Source organism: Accipiter gentilis, chromosome 1 (assembly GCF_929443795.1).
Source record: "Accipiter gentilis chromosome 1, bAccGen1.1, whole genome shotgun sequence".
Classification (NCBI taxonomy): Eukaryota; Metazoa; Chordata; class Aves; order Accipitriformes; family Accipitridae; genus Astur; species Astur gentilis.
The window spans coordinates 32,130,390-32,153,731 of record NC_064880.1 but is presented as its reverse complement, the minus strand read 5'-3'; the positions used below and the strand labels follow the sequence as shown (position 1 = coordinate 32,153,731).

The window sequence follows — 23,342 nt, the reverse complement described above, 5'->3', positions numbered from 1 at the left end:
TTTTAACATATAATAGGTGTCTAATATCCTGTTAAAAATAGAGATAGAAGAGATTCCAGTAGCAAATTTAACAAAACAAAAACACAAACTGCTTTCTCTGAGACAAACAGGCTCATATCTTAGAAAGTTTTTCTGACAGAAATGACAGAAAACTGAACACTGACAGCTATCAAGACCTGCGGTGATGATGCCTATCATTAAAAGCATTTATTGGATAAAAATTTGCCAGAGTTAGAGTATCCACTTATACACATACATACCAGCAAAATACACCTCATTTGCAGGAAATAGTATACTTCTCTCAGCCTTTAAAAAACTGAAAGCAGCAGCTGTTTAAATATCTAACATTGTATAATGTGTGCGTTTCATTGTCTTAGGGTTTTCTTAAGTCTTAAAATCATGTGTCATGGGAAAGATGTACACTTACTTAACTCTATACAAGTTCACACCTTACAGAAGGCCTTTTGCAGTTTTTTCTCTTTTTCTGTCTTAATACAGCTGTACTAATGTAATCAAGGGCATTAAATGATATAACATTCAAACTTAAACAGATTACTTTTGTTCAAAATCTTTTTTTAAAAACAAACTACTTGCATAGATCAGGCTATTTCACAAGAAAACATAATCCAAAAATACTTGTCAAATACATTAAATAACAGAGTATTAATGTGGTCAAATTTTGTGCAAGCAAAGTAGAAAGATCAAATTTATCCTAATTCTAACAAACCCAACAAACAGGTTAAGACAATATGATGTGTTTGTCTAGAAAACCAATCTATAAATAAAACAAAGGAAATCCTGTTTGTTTGGAGTATACAAAATTAAACTAACATTAGCCCTGAACTAGCGAGTAGATGGGTTTAGCTATCTAAATCATGTTTATTGACATTATGTGTGGTTTGAATTTAAAACTTTTGCCTATTTTTTTTTACAGGAATGCACACAAATTTTGCAGATTCTCAGTGACTGATTTTAACATTTTTGAAATGCAACAAAAATCTGAATCAAATTCCAATACAGTTTAGCTGCAACAGTCTTCACTGACAGCCAACCAGATTTTCAAAATAGAAGTTTTCTGGCATAAAAATTGTTGCAAGATCCACAGGAAATCCCCTTACAAACATTCCAAATGATACAAGGCTTAAACACTACTGTTAGCACATTACCTCTGTGAACAAGGAGGATGAAGTTCTATCATACTCTGGTAAATATTCAGCCAGAGAAAGGCTACTTCCAGTTTGGACCAAGTCTCTAGAATAGATCTGTTTGGGACATGGAACACATTCCTGTTATCTTGTTCCTTCTCACTGCATTTGCTCTGCCACTTCTGATATGTTCCAGCAGGGTGCTTACTATAAACCAGATGGCTGCAGTAATTGTTACAGGAGATTTACTTGGCCTAGGATCTTGGGTTCTGCTAGTAATACATTTCCAACTTACGTTAAAAATAAAGATCTATTTAAGTTAAAAAGTGGGATATAATCTGAGAAAATTATTGTATTAAAAATTGCTGTTTATGTGTTTGCTCTATAGTTTAATTCCAAGTAATTTTCCTATCTTCTTCCAACACGTTAGCAAGTTTCTTATTAAAGACCCAAAAAAGGAACAAACTCGATTTCTACTTTCATTTCTGTTAGCAGTAAAATGACTCCATGGCACCAGTTTTTACTGAACAGAACTGACTGCTGCTGTGAGTCAGTGACTCAACTAATTCTCAAAAGAATGTGAAAACATGCACAGTTAACTGTTACGGTTAACAGTTAGAGAAGACAAAGAAGGAATACAAGACTGAAAGCTAGGAATCCTAAATTCAAACCGCTGTGGTCTTGCCACTTAGTCTTTTTAACTCTCTTATTTCATTTGCAAATAATTATGAAGTACTTGACATGGGTAATTATTTAACATTTCTAGAATGAGATAATTTGATGTCATTGGATGAAAAGTGCATTCATTTTTAGTAAAACGTAGTACTTTAGTGTTCCTTCATTCATATTAATTCCAGTCTAAAATATACTTTAGCATTATATAAGATACCCCCTTTTACTCACATACAGAAAAATAAATGAATTCTTAATGAAAAGTTTAAAAAGCTCCTGGAAAAAGTAAACACTTTTTCTCTCCTTATTTATCCTATTACCTTTTGGGCTAGTAATGCTAACATAACACATACAAAAGGAACTCTGTTATCATCTTAACAAATATTCAAACATATTCTCCCCTTGACGAATACACAAAACTTCCATAAAGGTTAATGGGAGATAAGTACACAAACTGAGGGTAGAATATAGCCTGGCATACAACATACCTGAAAATAGTTCCTTTTGGCGATTCTCTTGGTAGTTTTCATACTCTCTCTTAAAACCATTAGAACTAGAGCAGTTTTTGGTGCATTACAGGATCCCTTGAGATGCTCTCATTATCTCTTCTCTTAACCACATAATAGGAAAAAAATTAGTACCGTACACAGATCACACCGAGGAAGGAGAACTTGCCTTGGAATTTTTCAACTGGTAAACCTATTTTCTATAATGCTTAGTAGTGAATCACTCTTAAGTGCTGGACCATTCACTAGTGTATGTGTTGTGTGCCAAAGGTTACCAGATTGCAAAAGTGTTCTCATCTAAGAAAGGACCCATCATTCACCATCACCTTTTTTTGACACAACATTAAAAAAACCATGTCCATCTAGCAGGAATAGGGAAGCAGAGGAGAAGGACAGAGAGAAACCTATATTAGCAATACAGCACATTTTCTAAGGGAAAAGCACAGACTATTAAATGATACCAGAAAAGTTTTATATATCTATGTGTATATATACATATATATATAAAAAATGGAATGAGATCTTTGTGATTATTTAAATTTCACTAAGCCTGTAAGATGGACTTTTAATTTTCCTGAAATATGAGAAAAAAAGAAAATTAAAATGGAGCCTTATTGGAGAAAGGTAGGCCAGCTGGCTTTTCCCTGTCTCTTGTACAGCTAGAGAGGACAACGCAGCAGTGGCAGTTACTTGAGGAGAGAACTACCCTCTCCAGCATAGATCTTGGCTGGGCTCATGCTCCAGAGCAAATCACTGTTCTCCAGCAGCCCAGTGAGGTGACAAAGCAAGGTGACTGCCCACTTGCCTTTGCTATCTACCTTTCTTCTGATTCAGGCAGCACAAAAGTCTAATGTTCTCCAAAAGACAAAGAGGCTTTTCTGAATCAAATGATATTTTCTTGTGTTTAGTCTGAATTCCTGCCCATCTGCAGCAGAGACCTGATGTATCTTTATAATTCCTTTACACGTCTCAAAATAATTTCTCAGTAATACACTAATTCTGTTTCCATGAGTACACAATCACTGTTAAATCTGGTGTTCGCATCTTAACTAAGCCACGCATAGGATGGGTGCATAAAATCCCCTACAAGCTGTTTTCCCGGTCCTAGATACATAAAGAGTCCACCTCACAGCATAACTTTTCCACATTCTTACAGACCATTATAAAATCTAGGTTCACTATACCGAAAGATACTGTTACCAGGAAGCTGAGGCTAGGAGAAAACACGTACTTGTAAACATCTACAACCAGTATGATTTCTCAAACCTGTACTCCCACTATATATCTCATGAGCCTTCCAGCTGATGAAAAATGTATCAGATTATTTAAATTTAAACTGCTATTACTTGTGAGATCAATGACTGCTAAAAAAAATCACAAATGTATTCGTATAGAGTTAGCATTCTGTCAGTGTTGGTGTCACTGCTAAACTGACCCAGGTAGAGCTATTTGAAAACTATACCTATTATTTACAAAGAAAAAGGGGGATGACAGCGCTGCAAAAATTAGCTATTGTAGTTTCTCTGTTCTAAAATGAAGGACTAACGTAAAAAATGATAACATGACCTTCAGCAGATATATGTAGGTTCAGGACCAAGAAATACACTTCAGTGTTGAAGATCCATTACCAAAAATCAATTTGCTAAATTCATTACAAACGTGAAATATTTGGCTCCTACATTCATGATTTTAAATGTAAACTTGAAAAATACTACTGGAAAGCTTCAAATATAAAATTAATATTTCATGGCCAAACAAGAAGCATATGCAAAATACAGAAATAAAACACACATTCCTGTTCTGAGGTGCACACATTATTGTAAGTGGTATCAGAAAATTTGAGCAAATAAATTCAAAGATGACAGCTGTTTGTGGAAGTTCATTACTATCATCTTCATATTTCCATCTCTGAAAAAAAATGCAACCCCTTCTCCTGCACATCATACAATTTTCTCTGACAGTTTCACTTATAGTTTCTCTGAATGGTAACACCCATACTCCTACAAAATGTATGGGGGTTATTCAATGATCAGAAGCCATCTAGACAACAGACAGTTCTTCTAATTTTTCTTAAGGTGTAATATGAACCCTGACTCACATGGAAGACTACAGAGGAGTAAATAATCAACACTGATTCCTGCAGCAATTGAAGTTCTCCTGGGAGCTATCCCAGCAAAGTACCAACCAACCTGTTCAGTTTGTGATACATAGCAGGATTGCAGCCTGACAGAGCTTGACTGCAAATGCAGTCTTTCTCCAGTGTTTGTCAGTAGGAGTTCAGAAGATATACTCACCAGACATAAATGTTTGTAGATCCAGTGATTTTAAGTAAATTATTCCAGTCTGTAATGGCAGAAAATTTAACCCTCTCTGGAGCTGATAGTTATTGCCTCTAAAAACTTCATTTCAGAGAGTGTCGTGAACACATCCTCCACTTGAACTATATGAGTTGTCCGTATTAATTCTGCTTTGGTAAGCACAGTTTTGGAAGATCAGCAGTCTGAGGAATCAAGCACTCCATTGAGATAGTGGTCAGTAGCACTAGCTCGGCAGTTATGAAAAAAATCTAGAAAAAACTTGATAAAAGTTTCCATAGGATACAAGTGGCAATATACTTTTTAATTTAGGCCAACCGGGGAACAGCAAAGTCACTTACTACTGTTGGTACTTTTATCAAAATGAACTGCGTAACTTCGTTCCTGCATGACGCTCACTGATGCAGCCTGGGTTTGGCACAGCTTTACCCCATTCAGCACACACAATGAAGCAGTCTGCTAACGTGTAACGCCGTGTCAACCCGACAACCGAACCCCACTTGCCGACATCCACGCAAAGCAGATTTAGCGTGGGTAACTTCGTCCCTAGCCTGACACTCACAGCAAATCAGGCTTTTATACACTTCATCCTCAGGTCGCTGAAGTGATTACGGCTACCAGCCTGTCCAGCCTACGATCAAAACCATGCAGTTCAGTCAGTGACGGTGTCGGGCTGACTCGTTTCGCTGCTTGGCTGCTGGCACGGCGGTGGCTAGCGTGCATCCTCGCTCCCCGGGAAGCCAGACCGAAGGAGAAAGCGAAGCCCCACACAGGCGTCCCGTCTGGGCCTGCTCTCCTCGGGGCCGCCCGCTGCCTCGGGTGCGAGGCGCAGCGAGGCCTCCCGTGAGGAGAAACCGCGAGACGCTGTCGCGGTCACCGCGCTCCCGCCGCCGCGCGAGCCGCGGAGCCGCCGCTACCAGCTACCCAAAGCACGGCATGCGCGCGCAGCCGCTCGCCCGCTCGCCCCCTGGCACGCGGTGGCGCTCACTTCCCGGACGCCGCGGCCGCCCACGCGTTCTCCCCCAAAAGACTACAGCTCCCATCACGCAACGCGCGGCCGCGCCACGCTCACGCCGTAGGGCGCTGAGGGCGAGGCCCGCCCCGCGGGGGCGCGCTGCATGTTGGGCGTCGTCGTTCTCAAAGCTGCTTCGCCGGCGCTCCACGGGCGGGGGTCGGCGTTAGGTTTCTGGAAGCACCCCAGCCCCGCCTCGCTTCCCGCGCCAATTCCTTTCAGATCGCTCCCCCTGACGGTGCGAGCGAGTGGGGCGTTCCTGTACAGGCCTCCCTGTCCTTCCGCAGTGCCTGGAAGTTCCCGCGCATCCCGCGACGCTCTCGGAGCTGGTTTGACCCTCGGCGCCCGCCGTAGGCTGCTGCCTGTCAGCTGCTGGCGCCTTTGTGGGGCGGCGGAAGCGGAGCGGGGTCCTGCGGACGAGGGGCGGGTGGAGCAGGAGCAGGAGGAGGAGGAGGAGGAGGTCCCGCTGCCAGGTGCGCGGGGGTCCCGCGGGGGCCGAGCTGGGCCTGGCGCCGCTGCCCCTCCCGGCTCGGCGCCGCTGCCTGCCGGTGGGGACCCTCCTTCTTTCGGTCTCGCCCTGTGGAGTGAGGGGCGCGGCAGCAGGGTGGGGCCGGAGCTCGGCCCTCAGTAAGCGGGAGAGGATACGGGTGGGCTCTGGGGGCGGGGCGGTTCGGTTCGATGGTGCTGCTTTCTCCTGGGCCTCAGGGTGTGGTAGGACCCTGTCGGGACGGGACGGGACGGCCCGGCCCGGCTAGGCCCGGCCCGGCCCGGCCCATGTGGGGAGCTTGCTGCTGGCCGGCACCCGGTTCGTGCCGCTGTCGTTGTAAGGTGGGGCGGGGCGGGTGTTCCCCTCCTCGGGGATGGCTGGGTTTGTGCCGCTTGGGTTTCTTGGCTCGGCATTAGAAAGGCGGGTGGGGGCAGGAATCCATGGTGTGGGGACAACGTGCCGCCTTAGCGCTGTTTTAAAGCGACGCGGGAATGCCGTTTGAGAATGCCGACAGTAGATGTTTAAAATTTGTTTGTTAGCACTTAAAGGTTTGCAGGCAACGTGAAGGAATACGTGCATTTACCCTAATATACATACTACTAAGTGTATTGGGGTAGATGCACGAGGCTTGTATCGTTTTGCATCCTTTTTTGTGCTTAGAGGTGCTAGGCGAACACTTGCAGGCATTCTGAACTTTGAACTGGTGAATATTACTAATGCTTAATCTGGTATCTTTGTTACCAAGCTTAGTGTAAAAGCGTTTATAGATCCCCTGTCTGTTGTAGCACTGCTTCTGCCCTTTCTTTACTGACTTGGGTTTGCTTAAAACCAGTAGAATTAAGCTTTTATTCACTCAGCCCGTTCACACAGTTTTTTATACCTGTGTTCTAAATTTTTGTCGAGTTCAGAAGTGGGTTTTTTTCTGCCTTTTGTTTATTGTTGACTTTCTTATCTGTATTTATTTCAGTCAGTTAGGTAGCAAAACTTCTTGTAGAATTTTTGTCTTTAAAAGATCCCCCAATTAGTAGTGTACAAAATGTTTGGGGAAAAATTGATAATACATGTATTTTACAGGTATTTTTGACCGTCATACTTGTACTTATTCTGCCTTGTAATTTATAGTAATCCTATTAAATCTTTTAATAAATCTATATTTTGAATCCTACAACTGTATGTACAAGGATGTATAGCTTACATACTGCTAAGTTATAGCATGCCAATATTTAAGCTGTTGAAGTGAAAAGTAAAAGATAGAGATTGTGTTGGTATCCTCCTTGCTGTTTTCAGTCTCGTAGTTGGCTCTGTAGCTATACAGAATCCTATGGCAAGATCAGATAGCCCCGTCTTTGGTGCCTAATGTTTCTTTCAGAGCAGTTCCTTCAAACAGCATCAGAACTACTACTACTATGGATGCTGTCAGCACATCATAGTTCAATCTGTTCATTTTAAATCAATCATTTCACTATTGAGAATGTGTTAAGTGAAAAACGTGGAAATAGGAATGTGATTTTTTTTTTTTAAATTATTATTTTAAGACTTTTCACAGTTCTGGTTTTAGTAAGCTAGTGTAGTTCCTTTAATGATAGCTTATTTAGAGGAAAGCTGCTGTCTTAAAAACAAAACAAACAAAAAAGCCCCCAAACCAAAACCAAACAGTGGTATGATTTCTGTTGATCAGTGTTTCAACCATGTCTGACAAAAGTGAACTGAAGGCGGAGTTGGAGCGCAAGAAGCAACGATTAGCTCAAATCAGAGAGGAGAAGAAAAGAAAGGAGGAAGAAAGAAAGAAAAAAGAAGTAAGAAATAATTTTCTTTTTGAAATGTGACTGTTTGCATATGTAACTTGCCCAAAATTTAAGGGTAGGTTCACTTAGTCATTTGGTACATGCTATTCAGGGAGTGTCTATTTAATGGTTGGTTGCTGATGCAAATGTAGCACTTTCATTATCTGATAAGAGCAAATGCCTACCGTTTTCTTTAGTATTATCCATATGGTAAGTTAGATTTTAATTTTTTTTAAAATCCTACATTTACATAAAGTTTGGATTTCTAAAACTACTTGTGTGCATGGGACATCTTTAATCAAATCACTGTGAAGTGTTGCACAAAAGCTCTGCTTAATGAGTTGTGATGATGTTACTTAGAGAACTTATTTCTGAAGTGCAGTTCTGAGGTTGTCCATATGAATGGTCTGACTGTCAGTATTATTATTGTACAAACAATGTGCTACATTCTTCTGCTCTTTGACTCATCTTTAGCCTGAATTTTGAAATCAGAGTAACACTCAGGATGTATATGGTACTTGTGTGTTAGACTCTAGTTTGCCAACAGTATTCTGGATTTCTCTCTGCTAAAGTATGTGACAATCAGTGATTTATTACTATGTTTCTCCCGAATGCAGATTATACCTCATAAATGAAACTTTTGCTGGAATGCTTTGGTGTTTTGGGGTCCTTTTTCAAGACTTCTCTGTGTTTTGGTTATGATCTTGTAGGTGTTCTAAATTAGCATATGACTGAAGACTGGGCAGCTGCCAGCTACGTGATTCGGACAAAGAGATGGAAATATCTCAAATTATGTTCTGATTATCTTGTGACAGTGTACTGCCTCTATCAGAGATTCCACATGTGATACAATAGCTTATCAGTTGAGAACTTGCTCTAAAAATTTGGAAATTCCTTTTTTAAAACGAATTGTGCAGTAGATTAGAAACATAATGCGTGGTCATGTGACGAGCAATTAGTCTTTAATCATGGCATAGGGATAGAATAGCTTGGTCTAGATTTTGCTGCTTCTTTTAAAGACTTGTATCATCAATTTATATTTACAAAAATATTTACTCGCCAATGACTGAGATGTGAACACCTGAAGCTATGAATTATATTTCTATAATTGAATGAGCAGTTAAATGAGTGGAAAGATATGGAGTGTTAGCATCTTTCACAGTAGAGCTTGTGTTTTTAAATTATGGAGGTGTAATTTTAGTTCTTTTTTTTTAATGAAGTCTGGCAGATAATAAGACAACTTAAAGAAAATTACTTAAATGCCTGGTAAAGTTACTGCAAAGTTGTTTTTTGGTGTTTTTTTTTAAGACTTCCTATTTTTATTGTGAAACCTGAGATCCAAAAGAAAGCTTTCTCACTAAACAGCTGTTGATATTCTTGTTTTAAAAAATAGCTCAAAATGCACACATAGAGAATCATCACTTTTACATCTCACACATTTTCTTAATTGCTACATGCTTTAGCATGTACTCTATGTAGCCAAGCATCCTAATACTTTCTTGACCAAGGAGGGGTGTCTCTTACTGTCATTCTAACCCTATAGTGTTTTCTTTGACACAGTTATTGTGATTTCAAAATCTGAACAATATGACTGTATCTCTAAAATACTTTAATACACAGGTACATAATAAATTTTTTTTCAGACTTTGTATTTTACAGTGCTTAGCAATAGTGTAAAAAAGGTATTCTTGATCTTATGAAGTGTTAGTCATTCTGACAAATGAGAAGACACTTTTTGCATGTTATATAAGTCTTTTAAACACAGTACCAAAGCTACAATATTTTGATTCCTGTCTGCTGTCTACATTATCTACAGAAAGGACTATCAGAATTACTAGAGTCAAACATCTAACCTATATGATGATAGGTTTCAGTAGCATAAAAAACCCCTATAAGATCTCAAAAAAATAAATGAAATGGGTTTTAATACCTGTTAAATGCTATAACTTAATTATTATTTTTAGACTGATCAGAAGAAAGAAGTTCTTCCTGTACAAGAAGAATCTGATCTTGAAAAGAAGAGAAGAGAAGCTGAAGCATTACTTCAGAGCATGGGATTGACACCTGAGTCTCCTGTTGGTAGGAACGTTAATATTAGTTTGAGATAAATGTTTGGCTTTTTGTTTGTTTGTTTTGGGGGGGGGAGGGGGAGGAGGGGTGTGGTTTGGGGTTTTTTGGGGGGGGTGGTGGTGGTGGAGTTTTTGTTTGTTTTTGTTAGGATTGTGGTATTTATATAACTAGTGTGAAAATTCTCTGGCTACTGTTTTTTGGGGTACACATGTCTGGGTTTTGTACTATTTTGTCCTGCATGATCTCTGTTATAAATGTCAAGTGATGTGCTTTCATACACATTACTAGTACTATTTTGTAAAAGATGTGTTTTACACTTAGTGGATTATTTGGAGTGTTTTAGTTAAAATACATAAATATAACATCATGTATTTGTTTTTTTTTTTTCTATTTTCCCTGCACATTATTCCTCTGTATATTTTTTCTTTTCTCTTTTTCGTAACACCAAATTTTAATTCTGATATTTTTGTGCAGGCATGACTTGTTTCTTTTCTGCATCTTATACACCCTAATTTTCCTTATTTCAAATACCTGACTGACTTTGATGGAGTAATAGCAAGGCTAAGTATAAAATTTAACTATCAAGGATGATGATTCATATCTGTGCTACTCTTGGATGGGTTAGCATATTGGTTGTTGCTTTTTGCCTTTACATAGCCACGTGTCTCTGGAAGATGAAAGTGAAGAGGGTGATAATTCAACTCTACTTTTGTCTCTAGCTCTGAAATCTAAGGGGTTTGAAACTTTGATAATTCAACTCTACTTTTGTCTCTAGCTCTGAAATCTAAGGGGTTTGAAACTTATTTTTCAGTTAGACCCTCACCATTGAGCCAATTTCAGCTGGGTTTGCAAATAAAAAATAATTTGTATACCTGTGACTAAATCTTCATAATTGCTTTTGCATAGTCCTCAAGTGTTTAAAAGTGAATGTGAAATAAACACCATTATAGCTGCTCCCATTCCAACAGCCACAGCAGTCATTTTTAGTAGTTTGAACTGTTCTCACAGTTTAGAGACTGCATTTGGGCTATGTTAGCACTAGCGTACAGCGTTTTAAGTAATCAGTTCTTACCTACTAGAGATTTTATTCGGCAGTCTAAAAGTTGAACGCTTTCTTGTGTGAGATTTTGCTAAGGCAGCTGATGAGACTCATGTAGAAATGGATGTGGTTGTTGTTGCTTTTTTTAAATCTGTGAGCGAGAATCTAAAAACCACAGGATAGTCAGTCCTCAAAGCAAGTCGTTGCATAGACTTAGAGTAGCTGGTTGTGAAAAGCTCTGAGTTGCTGGTGTGTAAGACTGGGGCACACCCCTGCAAGTGTTGTTTAATTCCATTGAGCATCTACTTAACTACACCCTTCAACATGCACAGATTCACAGGGAATTCATTCTGTTCCCTTTCGAGATACCCAGATCTGATCTGGATCCTAAATCAAGCTAAAATGTTGTACTCTATACCTCGCAGTAATTGGCCTGAGGCACAGGCTCCGTCTGCTGACTGGGTACTGGCAAAGTACGATAATACAGTGATCGTATGCCTGAACTGAAGCTAGCTTAGTGTGCAGGTAGCTTGAGCTTGCGTTGTTGGTGTAGGTGGATAGCTTGAGATAAGATTCATTCATAGAAAATTGTATAAAAAATTCCTAAGGCAATTGCTGTCCTGTTAACTGCCAGAGAAAGGTAGCTCTCTTATGGGAGAAGGGACATTAACAACGCAAGTATGCTTTTGATATCTACCATACTCGTTGTATAAGAAGCCATAAGTTAGTGAACCAAAATAACTTTCAAGAAGGTATTATGGTTTCATCCTGTGTTGGGGCAGGTGGAATTTTGCTTGGTCTTTTTGTAAGACTGTTGGTCTTTAAATAGGTTTCACCTCCCTAATGGGAAGACTACCTTGGAAACAGTTTGCCCCACAAGAGGGCAATGTAGCATCGAAACTGAGCTACTGGAGTGTTTTGGCCATGCTTACGGATAGGTAGGGCTGACTGACTTTTATAAATGGTAACAAGGTACGTTTCTAATGTCACCCCTTCAGTTAGGAAAGGGTGACATTGAAATGTCATTGTTTCTGATAATGCACAAAAATAATGTAGGAATAGAAAGGCCTATGGGCATTTTCTTCAGTGTACATTATTCAGTAGATGGTGATGATGAGTTGAAGAATATATATACACTCTTGTATACACGTATACACCCATATTTATATAGATATATGTATAAAGTGTAAGTGTGTATGTATGAATTTATGAATTATAACTGTAGACCTATATAAAAGTCTTTCTGGTAAGAGGAGTGCGTTTTTAATGAATCGAAGTATTCACTGTGATTATTTTTTTTTGTAAATTTAGGGGAGAATTTTTGTCAACCAGAGTCATGTCTGTTCTGGGATGGAACGGAAGCATTCTTCAGAATTCACAATATACTTGTGATTTCAGGAAATTCTCTAGAAATGTTGCAGATCTAAATTCAGAATTCTCCCTTGTCTGACCCCTGACAGAGTGGATACCTATTTATATACTTAATATACATAACTCGTGTTTAGCTGATTAAAGGTTCTTTTTAAGGATTGCTAAGGAGTGAATGTGTTCTATGAATGTTTTACATTTTGCTGAAAAATGAAGCATATAAGGACCTTCAACACCCCCCCTTAAGCATAAACCTAAGTTTCGTTAAATAACGAGTTTCACTATTTCTAAAAAGAGAAGTTGAAAGAAATATGGCAATATCTTTGTATTTGTATCAGGTTGCATGATATCATTCACTATTATGTATCAGTTCCAAAAAACATGTTGCTTTTTAAACAGTAATTGCAGTCTTCATCTACATACTGAAAATGAACTGACTTTTAAGAAAAAGTTTCAATATAACAGTACTAGACTGTTTGTCAAGTAAAAAGAAAAAAAAAAAAAAACAAACCACAAAAGTCTCCCCAACACTAGAAACTTTGTTGTGATACACAGGATTTATGTTTTGATTCAAACTAGAACAAAAATAACGGTATGCTGTATGACAAAGCCACTTTTTTGATCCACGCTTCAGTGATTATATATTTTGAAATAAAATTACCAGTTAAATATATTCAATGTCTAATTTTTAAGAAAAACTGATGTCAAAGCTGTGTTAACAACTATCTTCCTCTTATGTTTAAGCAACACGATTTAGTAGAAATTACTCTTTGAAAATTGCTGCCATCATTTGTCAGAAGTTCAGTTTAAAAATATATTTGCAATTCATTTTCTCTTAAATGTCTTTCCCTCCATGTCTTTTTGTATGCTCCTGATGCATAACTGCCAAACAATTGCATGAAAGTCCAGCATGAATTGTTAACATTGTCTCTTCCCCTCTCTTTCTACTGTTCATTTTCATCCATGTATTTTTTGTTTGCCATCACTTTTTTTTTAATACTTCATGTTAAATTAATTTGAAAACATCCTAAGCTGTGCAACCTCTGCGAGTAGTAACAGCGGATACCTGTCTGTTTCACTATTTAGTCCCTCCTCCTACCTCTCCGTCTTCCAAATCTGTGAGTACGCCAAGTGAGGCTGGAAGCCAGGACTCTGGTGATGGCGCTGTTGGATCTAGGTACGTTGCTTTACTTGTCATATTCCTTTGCTTAATGCTCATATTCTGAATAAAGTTTTAGAAGAAATCAAGGTTAATTACTTGATTATAATACAATAATATGAGGTTACAGTGTTATTGAATCTGTGAACAGTGACTGTTTTACAGAAGTACTTTACTATAACACTTGAAATGCAACTACACTTCCTCATTTGAAATCACCAGCATAAACGTGGAGTTGTTTAAACTTGCAAGTCTAAAGTAAAATGAATCTGAATGTTTTGTGGTAATGTTTTTGTAAGCATGAATGCCTCAAGATAATAGAAAACTGGAAAAGTCCAACTTCTGGGCTCTTCCCAGCTTTTTCTAAAGGAGTGTGTGCCTGCATGATAGGCTATTTCCTTTTCCCCCTCTATTCTAGTTGGTTTAGTAAAAAATACTGTCTACAAACTTTGCATTGCTTCTGATTTTAAATTCTTTTCCCTACTCAGAACAGTATTTCTCGTTATTTCACTTTGCAGCCATCCCTGTAACACAACTATACCACTCACAATCTCTTTCATTTGCCCAAAATATAGCACCATGTTGGTACAGCCACAGGTGTTTCTTTCAGTGCCAGTACTTGCCACATCTATTTGACCATTTTTTTTGTGCATGACAGTTTGATAAATGCTGCTCTAAAGAGAGTCATAAATATTTCTGTTAAACTAGGAGTTCAAAGTGGTGATAAGCTTGGAAACACTACTTCCAAAGGGTATTTTCACTGTTTACTATGCGCAGTCTGTGAGTAAGAGCAGTATTTGCCTGTTGTTATTGGTAACTTGTATTTTCTCAGTAAATTAAGTTCATGTACTTTAAATTTACTGAGTATGCATTGTAGACGAAGTTTAGTTAAAGCACAGCAACTAAAGCAGTTATCAGTTACTTTTGTGCTTATATGACTGGTTGTTCTGGAGAAAGAGTGAATACTTTGAAGCATCTTTTTAAAAGAGTGCAGTAACGTCTTGTATACGTGGATTATGCATGCATGACTATATACAATCTTAATCTGAAAATATTCAAGATTTTAATGACCTTAACGAAGGTTACAAGGTGCCTATTTCTAACTGGCAACCATTACAATTAAAACAGAGAATACATCAGGCAGCAGATATGAACCCAAACTCTCTCTTTTCTTTTTTTTTTAATAACACTGTCTAGGTGTGATCTTGTGCATCGCTTATTCACTATGCAATTGAAGCTCACCTGTCATGTTAATAAAGAACTAATATAATTGTTCCTTAACTAACAAGCAAATTTTAAATTATTTGAAATCTGTGATTATTATTATTAAATTGTCTCTTTGTATATAAATTCACTGTCTAGAAGAAAAAAACAAGAATTATTTGCTGATGACTTAAAAAAATAATTTGTTCTAGTCATACATCATTTAAATTCAATATGAAACAATATGTGTAGGCCACATATCTGTAATTGAATGCCATGTGTACTGAATTCATCTCCACCTCATAGGTATACTGTGCTCTCTGATTGTATGTTCCTTGGACATAGTAACATAACGTTGTATGTATACATTTTCTTATGAAGCCTGGAGAAAACTCATATCCTAAGCCTCTATAGCTTCATGCATTGCAGACTTTAAAACTAAACCTGTCTCTTGACAACTTCCCAGATTTGGAAGCATAAAAAGATTGTGGTCCTGATGGCATGAATGAATTTCTAGCTAAATTGAAGGCTATATAGAATCACTGTTAAGAGTCCTCTTGCTTATTCTCCAACCACTGGATAACATTATTCCCCTCCCCCAGTAAACAGATGCCTGTATCTTAGTCTATTAGTACAAGTTTGTACAGCATTCCTACTGTACACATATACTTGAGCCTGAAAGTTAATGGGAAAAGTTGGACTGTGTGATATATCCCTTAGTGTTATACCTGGCATTTCACAGGTGACTTTCATATCAATATGAGGTGTGTTAGAAAGCCCAAGTTGTTCCACTATGCTTGATAATCTTAAAACAAACCCTTTTATATTAGTGTATTATTTCAGGTTTGGTTGTTTGGGTTTTGGTGTTTTTTTTCTTTGGCCATTTGTTCTCTAGTCTCTGCAACTATACTTAACAAAGATGATCTCCTTTGTTAGTTTAGTCTTTTCTCCTCTCTGATGCTGAATCTTGCCAGTAACTTTACTTATTTAGTAATTAGTAGAGCAGTGTTCAGACTGTGTTCCTGCTGTTACTTCCATCTGTCTTGCTTTATTTTCATCAGTAAAGAGTTTTGGTTCCAAGTTTGATACTGTTCTTTCTCTCTTTTCCTCAGTTAAGAGTATAAATTCAAGACTGGAAATTAATACAGTTGGTTTACTTTTAGGTTAGGTGGATGCTTCATAGAATTAGTTTAAATGCAGAAAATATCTTTCAGAGATACAGGAAGCATTCAGAATGAGCCTGGATACAGAGAAGTTCAGGCACTCGTGGAACAATAGGAATTTCTGTTCACTGAAGCTTGTAGATAAGTTCATTTAACTTAAGGCATAACAAACATCTGGAAAGCAAAAGGAACAGTATTTTACGTCATTTTGGTACACATATAATAGATGAATTTTTTCTCAGAATGTTACCTTTATTTTAAAAGAATATCTCTGAGAAAGATTTAACTGTATATCCTGTACTGCTTGTTGACTGGAACTATTTTAAAAGGTAGACATCCCTGGTACTACTGAAGTAACTTGAAAATTAAAAGAATGCTTTGAAAGCAGGAAAGCAACCTCAGGAAGGGCTAGGTCTTAAGCAGGCACAAAAGTCAGAGCTTTTTTAATTTGTGCCCTTTCCCCAAGTTCCTCTCAAGTGGGATTGAAAAAGTTGAGAAAATGTTTGACAAGCATTGTGGTAATGCAGCATTTGGATCTGTAGATAAGTCATCCTTTGCAGAAGCAACATGAAAGTTGCAGTGGTGGTTTGGTTTGGGTTTTTTGGGGTGGGTTTTGGGTTTTTTTAATGCATGGCAACGTATGAGCAATATCCAGCTTGAAGTCTGAGGCACCAAATTAAACTCCAGGCTTAAATATGTTTGGTCGAGAAAAATAGCAGAGACCTCAAGAATGAGTATACTTAAATTAAATAACTTTATGGTAAAATGATGTGTTTTCTGATGCACAAAAGATATGGAAAGGTTTTAGAGATTTAGGTATTAAGCTATTGCTGTAGATGCAGTAGCAGTTACGTAGAATGATTTGCTAAATATGAAGACAATGGACTTGTAATTCTTAGTTAAACTATACTTAATTATTTTTCTAATGCATACTTTCTACAAGAACAAGGTAGTGCATGACACACCCATACTTATGAGCTTTTATGGCATTGCCTGTACATTCTTGAGATCAACTTTACCTTTAGGGATTCTGCAGCTGGTTTATAAGAACATTACCATGTATGGGATAGAAATGTAAAATTGTCTTTTATTGACTTATAGTAAAATATTACATATTCTTTATTTTTCTATTTGTTACAAAAAATGATTTTTAAAAAAAAAAGTATTATAGCCTCTAAGAACTCCAGAAAAAACATGTATGTTCATCTATTAATCTCTCTTATAAGCTTGTTTTAAAATTCTGTCTAAGCCTGATAGCAGGCAGTAAACTAAATGAAAATTTATGGAGAAGGGATGAAGGCTACAGAAGAAGGGAGAGGGAAAATTGATTTCCCCCTTCATATTTCTTCTGATACAGAAGTGACTTGAAATGGATCTATTCTGTTCATTATTCCACATGACTTTGAAATGTGTTATTAATATAAAGCCCACTATTTCTAAGAGATGTAAATATCTTAAATGGAGTTGGCTCAAATCAGATGACACTTGTAAGCCCAAGGCAGTGCTTAACCCATAATTACTGCAATGTCACATTTTGGAAACTCTAGCGGTTCTCTATCCCAGTGGAAGTGCATTTTTGCCCCTCTACCAAAAGGCTTATGTGTTGACTCATTTCCTTTGCCAATATGACAATTTCCTCCACATCTTTACTGCTCTGGGCAAGATTGCATTATGTTAGCAAATCTGTCTTCATATGACATGAACAAATCTGAACAGATTTTAAAAGGAATTTGGAGTTTTGAATGGTTCTTGTCAGTATTTAAAATATTTTTATTTGCCTCTCATAAAGGCTACGTTTGTTTGCAGATCTTTAACTTTCAGTCTTTAAAATAATTTCTTTTCTAATAGCTCTGAATTCTGTGTTTGCTTTTTAACTTTTGTATTTACTGCATGTATTATTGCACTGAACGCTGAATTTCCCTTAACTGATGTTACATTGCTTTGTTTCTTGTGAATAATGAAGTAACTATAAGCTTACTGTAACTCTAGCATTTCATAGCGTGTATTTGCTTCACTAATCTCTGGCCTTTTTTGCTAATGCTGCATGATTGTTCAACCTGGGGTATCAGGACGCTGCATTGGGATACTGATCCATCAGTTCTTCAGCTGCACTCTGATTCCGATCTGGGGTATTGCATAGATTTCTTATATTCCCTCTTTCATGTACTTATGGATAATAAGTATAAAAGCTTATTTTTTCTTTTAGACTTCAAGTTGTTGTTAAGAGACTGTTCTGTAAGTAATAGAAATTCAATATCCCTAGACTTAGTGCAGTTTGCTTACAATGGGAAATTTTTATATTATTTAATATACATAAGATGCTTATTTCTAGTAGCAAAAGTTATTCCTGTTTTTCTTTGAGTCTTTCTTTGGCAAAATGTAAACTTTAAAAAGTCACTTCTTTAAAATAACTGTAGTTAAAAACAGAGTGACTCCCATCTTTTCTTATAAATATTAGCTACAGCTTTTATAAACATATAAGCACTTATTAAAACCCATATTGTGCTATAGGAATTATGATTTTGCCCACCAAAGCCTTTCAAAAGGGATTATTCTTTTTCTTTCGCTTTTATCTTAGGAGAGGTGTGGATAATAAGGAACTAAATTTGATGCAGATTAGTTGTTGTTGGATCATTGCAGTATTGCTACAATACATACTGAAATTAGCTTTTATAGGAAGTTACAATGACTGAATTAGTGTCGTGTGGTTTTTGGAAGTACATTATGGATTGTAGTTTGATACTAGCTATATCTGTGTTTATGGGATCTTCCATAAGCTAAAGTCAGAAAGCTCAGAAGTTTTCAGTATTGTATTCTGGAGTAATGTATTACGTATAAATCACTTGTCAGTGTGTGAGTTTCAGATTAGACTTGCAGTTCTGCATTCTGAATAGTACCTTAGAGGTACACAAAAAAGGGCAGCCAAGTTAAGAGGACTAGGAAATGCTTTTTCTTTCAAATAACTAAGCTGCTTTTTAAGCTTTAAAATCCTAGAACCACTGCTGTACAAACATGACTTGTGAGCAAATCTGTTCCACTGAAAATAGGGATGTGTCATATATGTAGCAATACCCTAGTCAACCACAGAGAGCAAAATTTTATGTCCTATAATCCAGATATTTATATATATGTTTGCACATCTTTCTTTTTGTCGCAGATGTATGAATAGCTGATGATTTAAATGGTAATGATAATAAAATATTAGTCATAATCATGTGACTTCTTCAGAGTTAAGTTTCCACTGGATTTAAGTTTGACTAAGCAGTGCTGTGACATGATGACTTGGGTATTATTCTAGGCAAAATGTGAAGTAATTAATAATTTTTTTCTCATTTCTCTATTAATTTTATTTAGACGTGGACCTGTTAAACTTGGAATGGCCAAAATAACACAAGTTGACTTTCCTCCTCGAGAAATTGTTACATATACAAAGGAGACACAAACACCTGTTATGACTCAGCCAAAGGAAGGTGAATGGTTAACTTCTTACTACCTAAGTTATTTTTCTTTTACTGTAACAATGATGACTGAATGAATTGGAACCAGCACTTGTGATCTTGAAACTTAATAAGGTAATGAAGGCTGATATGAGATAATTGATAATAACTTATATTGTTAAATTCATATAGTTCTTGCTTAAGAGTGTTACTGTCATTCTGCATCTTGTTTAACATTACTCTTATTACTAATACATGGTATTTTCTCACTCCTAGTAAATGTTCGGATTAGACACCGAATTGCTTTATTAGCTGACAACTGATAAATAAAATCTCGCATTTATGAGATTTAAGAATCCACACAAGTTACTTGAAGGCTTACAATGAAATTAGCAATTATGCCTCCCCACTTTTTAAGAATTTGAATTTTTATGCCTGGAGTTTATACATTGAGTTTTAAAAGAAGGATCTGATTTCTTTATTAACATATGCATTTTCTATTGTCAGCAACTGAACATATGTTTTCTTTCAGTCATAGCTTGTTTGCTTTTCTGAAAAGAAATTTTTCCAAAGAAAACATAGTTTGCTAATAAACTTGCTTCTCAATGTCAAAACATTTGAATTTAGCTGCAAATGAAAATAGTCATCTTGACCTAGTTTGTATGTAGTTCTACAACAAAATCTCTTAGTTACTTAATATGACTGACTTTGAGTATGTGTCTTTGCTAGCAATTTTAGGACCTAATTCTATATTCATAGTTTTGCATTTTTCTGCTCTTTGGTATGTGAACTTTTGGGTGTTTATGCAAGGAGATAAAAGCACTTTTTAAAAGATGAAGAGAGTACTCAACTGAAATCTTATGCTGGTGTTTCCAGAAAATGTATAATTTACCTGAAAGTGTAATACAAATGATATGGAGTGTAAAATGTAATACGAGTGATGCAGAGTTGCTGGTTTTGCTCCAGACTATATTAATATGCTGCTCTTGTCTGGGATGTGTCTTAAATTACTTTGGTGAGTTTAACTACATGCAAATGACACTGTGAATGAGTTTAAGAGGCAGGGGAAAGGGGAGAGAAAAGAAAAGGAAATAAATTGTAACAATACTCTGTGTTGAGAAGTTTCTTCCCTTATCTCTGGATATCCAGTATCAGGGATCTGTGTGTCTTCAGAACACAACCAATCTTTCAAACTTCATTATTCACTGAGCCAGAATAACAGAGGGTATGCTTTTTCTCCAACTGCGTTTCTTTTCCATCCTTCATTTTACCTGTATCCTTGCACAGATAGGCGTTTGGGGGTTTCCAGCTTTCATTTCTGCAATGCGCTTACCTTTTTTTTTTCTCTAATCCCCCAGGTTTGTTTCCTCCCATATGTCAGGTTTGTGGAATCTGAAGACTTAATTCATAGTTTATGTTCTAGAAGAGTTTTACTTCTGCTGCCTACTGTCAATGGAAATTGTCTGGGATTGTATGATCTTAGTTTTACACTCAGTGGATAGGCTGTAGTTGAAGTTTACTGTAGTGGAGTTGGAAAGATGGGTCATCTGTATTTCTGCATTTACCAGAAAGCTCTCTCAGTACAGATGTTGTCTCCTGATCCATTCCCCCTTAAAAATAATAGTGTTTTCTTGAGGGCCTTCATTATTATTTTATGTATGTGTACTCTTACAAAAGTTACTTACAGGTGCTCTTTCATCATTTCAGTGTCGAGGATCTTTTTAAGGTCTGTCTTAAGACTGCCTAAATACGTTCATAATTAAGCTCTATTTTCACAATTTACAATGACATATGAAATAGGACATAGGTTTAAAAAGAGAAAATCATGCTGCCTCAAAAAAAACGGAGTCACTAGGTGACATATTTTGATTATGGGGAAAAAATTTTGAAGTCTTTAGAACAATTGACAAAAGCAATATGCTGAATTTTCAGAGTGCAATTTAGATAAATTAAAATTAGATATATTCTATCTCATTGATTTTTTTTTTTTTATTCTTCTAACAGTCTGAGTTGTTGTGGGGTTTATTTATTTATTTTAGTGAGTATACTGTAAACTAAAGGTAATCCTTCAAAGTACACTTGAAAGTTGAGCTTGCAACCGTATTCACCCATACAAGTAATCTTCAGTAGCTCCCTTGTACAGCAACAAGTTGCATCTCAGTTATGTTAGATCCAGTGTTCACACTTTCTTATAAATGGACTGGACCTTTCTTAATTATCATCTCTTGAGATTTTAAAATGCTGTTGGAGCTGTGCTTTTCAACAAAGGAAAACAGAAGCAGTTTTATTAAATACGCTGTGCAGTCATTCTGCAGGTTTAAGTCCATTTGTGCTGTAGGTTGAAGTGTGCTAATACTGATTTTTGGGGCAAAAAACCCAGACAAACCCCACAACAAAACACCAAACCAAAAATACAGGCCTCTTTGTTCCACTTCCATGTGCCACAATGGTTATGTTGTTACATTGTAAGCTGAATTGGGAAACATTCAAACTACAACCAATCTGTCTGGTGGGATGGATAGGAAGTAGGAGTAAACTAGGTTTAAACTAAAACAGTTCCTAATTGTTATGGAAATATATATGGCAACACAAATGAAGTGAGTTACATAGGGGAGATTTCATGTCCTCAACATAAAGTTGGCTTTTGGAGATGCCTGTTTTGGATTCAGTGTAACAAACAGTTAAATATAAGTAATGAGTACCTTTCACCTGAGCAGTTCTGGTTTTAAAATGTGAAGGTCACTTATCTCAGAAGTTGATAGAAAAGACTGCATTCAGTAGTTGAGAAATCCAAAACAGGAAAATTCCATAGTTAGAGAAGGGAGGTAGACTAAGTTTGCATGTTCACACTTCTACATAGTGCAGACATGTTGCACCATCCTAGGCAATATTAAAATAGGAACTAGCTCCCACACACACTATCTTGCAGATACAAAGCTTCTCAGCTGCAGCTGTTATAAGCCAGTGATCTTCTCCATTTGTAATGAAAGAATGGCCAGTTTGCATGCAGCCGTAGGTGCTAGAGCTAGAATGTGACCTCAGTGCTAGTGGCACTATAGCCTTATGCTAAGACAAAAAGTATCACTACTGGAATTACAACTCTCCCGCATTTCTTCACTCCCATCTCTTTGAAGCGTTGTATCCAAAACAGTAGATAGCCTTGTCTTTATCTTATACAATGCCCAGCTCTTAATCTTGAAATTTGACTGCTTTCTTAGGAGGTGGAGGCATTTAGTGCACTAACAGTTCTCACAACTTCCATTATTTTATTGCAGTACTAATATGATGATTTTTTATGACCTTGAAGTATTTGAGAAACTGCCTATCTTAGGAAGACTGATTCTTTCTATAACATTGTAAAACAATAAAATCAAGATCTCTCCTAGAAATCAGTTACATTCTGTGATTAGAGATTGAATCATCTCTAGAGTGCTAAGTACTTTGCCACAGGAAGTCATTCACTGTATTCTGAACAGTATGGAATATTAAATTTCCCCATTAATTGAAATTAATAAGCATGTTTCACAGTTCTTATAGGAAGATGCCCACATCCAAAGTAGACTGAGAAGGTGAATCTGCAATACTTGTTTTATAGGCTTTTCATATGACGGGTGTAACCCAGAGGTGCTCTTTCCTCAAGGTCCCATGTATACAAGTGACTAGAGAAACACAGTAAGAGATGGTGTCAGGTTTGTGGTCGTGGTGTTATCAAACTTCTTGTTTTGATGAAAATACTGACACATGTCTGTCTTTGGTACTTTTTTTTTTTCCCACACACACTTTTGAGGTTTTTTTTTCCTTCAGAATTTTCAATAACCTTAGTCTTCTAAGGCTTCTTCTTCTGTAGCAGCTGTATTATGTAAAAGAAACGAAATTAAATCAAGAAATGGTTCATTGTTCTGAGGAATATATCAGAGAAAATATGCCCTTTTTTTTGTTGTTGTTCTCTTGGCACGTCCTGTTCCTGGGTTTTGGGTTTTTG

General features: G+C 37.1%; 1 protein-coding gene across 4 annotated transcripts in view; it reads left to right on the top strand.

Moving 5' to 3' along the window:
- Positions 1 to 5,768: 5,768 nt before the first annotated feature.
- Positions 5,769 to 23,342, top strand: part of DYNC1I2 (dynein cytoplasmic 1 intermediate chain 2) — a 30,560-nt gene continuing 12,986 nt past the window's right edge. The window contains exons 1-6 of one of the 4 annotated variants that reach the window (XM_049812226.1): positions 5,769 to 6,123; positions 7,816 to 7,933; positions 9,886 to 10,000; positions 13,431 to 13,575; positions 17,993 to 18,052; positions 19,278 to 19,393. In XM_049812226.1, the coding sequence (XP_049668183.1) occupies positions 7,826 to 7,933; positions 9,886 to 10,000; positions 13,431 to 13,575; positions 17,993 to 18,052; positions 19,278 to 19,393 (544 nt within the window). In that variant the 5' untranslated portion in view covers positions 5,769 to 6,123; positions 7,816 to 7,825. The remainder of the gene's footprint in view (positions 6,124 to 7,815; positions 7,934 to 9,885; positions 10,001 to 13,430; positions 13,576 to 17,992; positions 18,053 to 19,277; positions 19,394 to 23,342) is intronic. The other 3 variants (XM_049812234.1, XM_049812244.1, XM_049812253.1) reach the window with 3 other exon arrangements.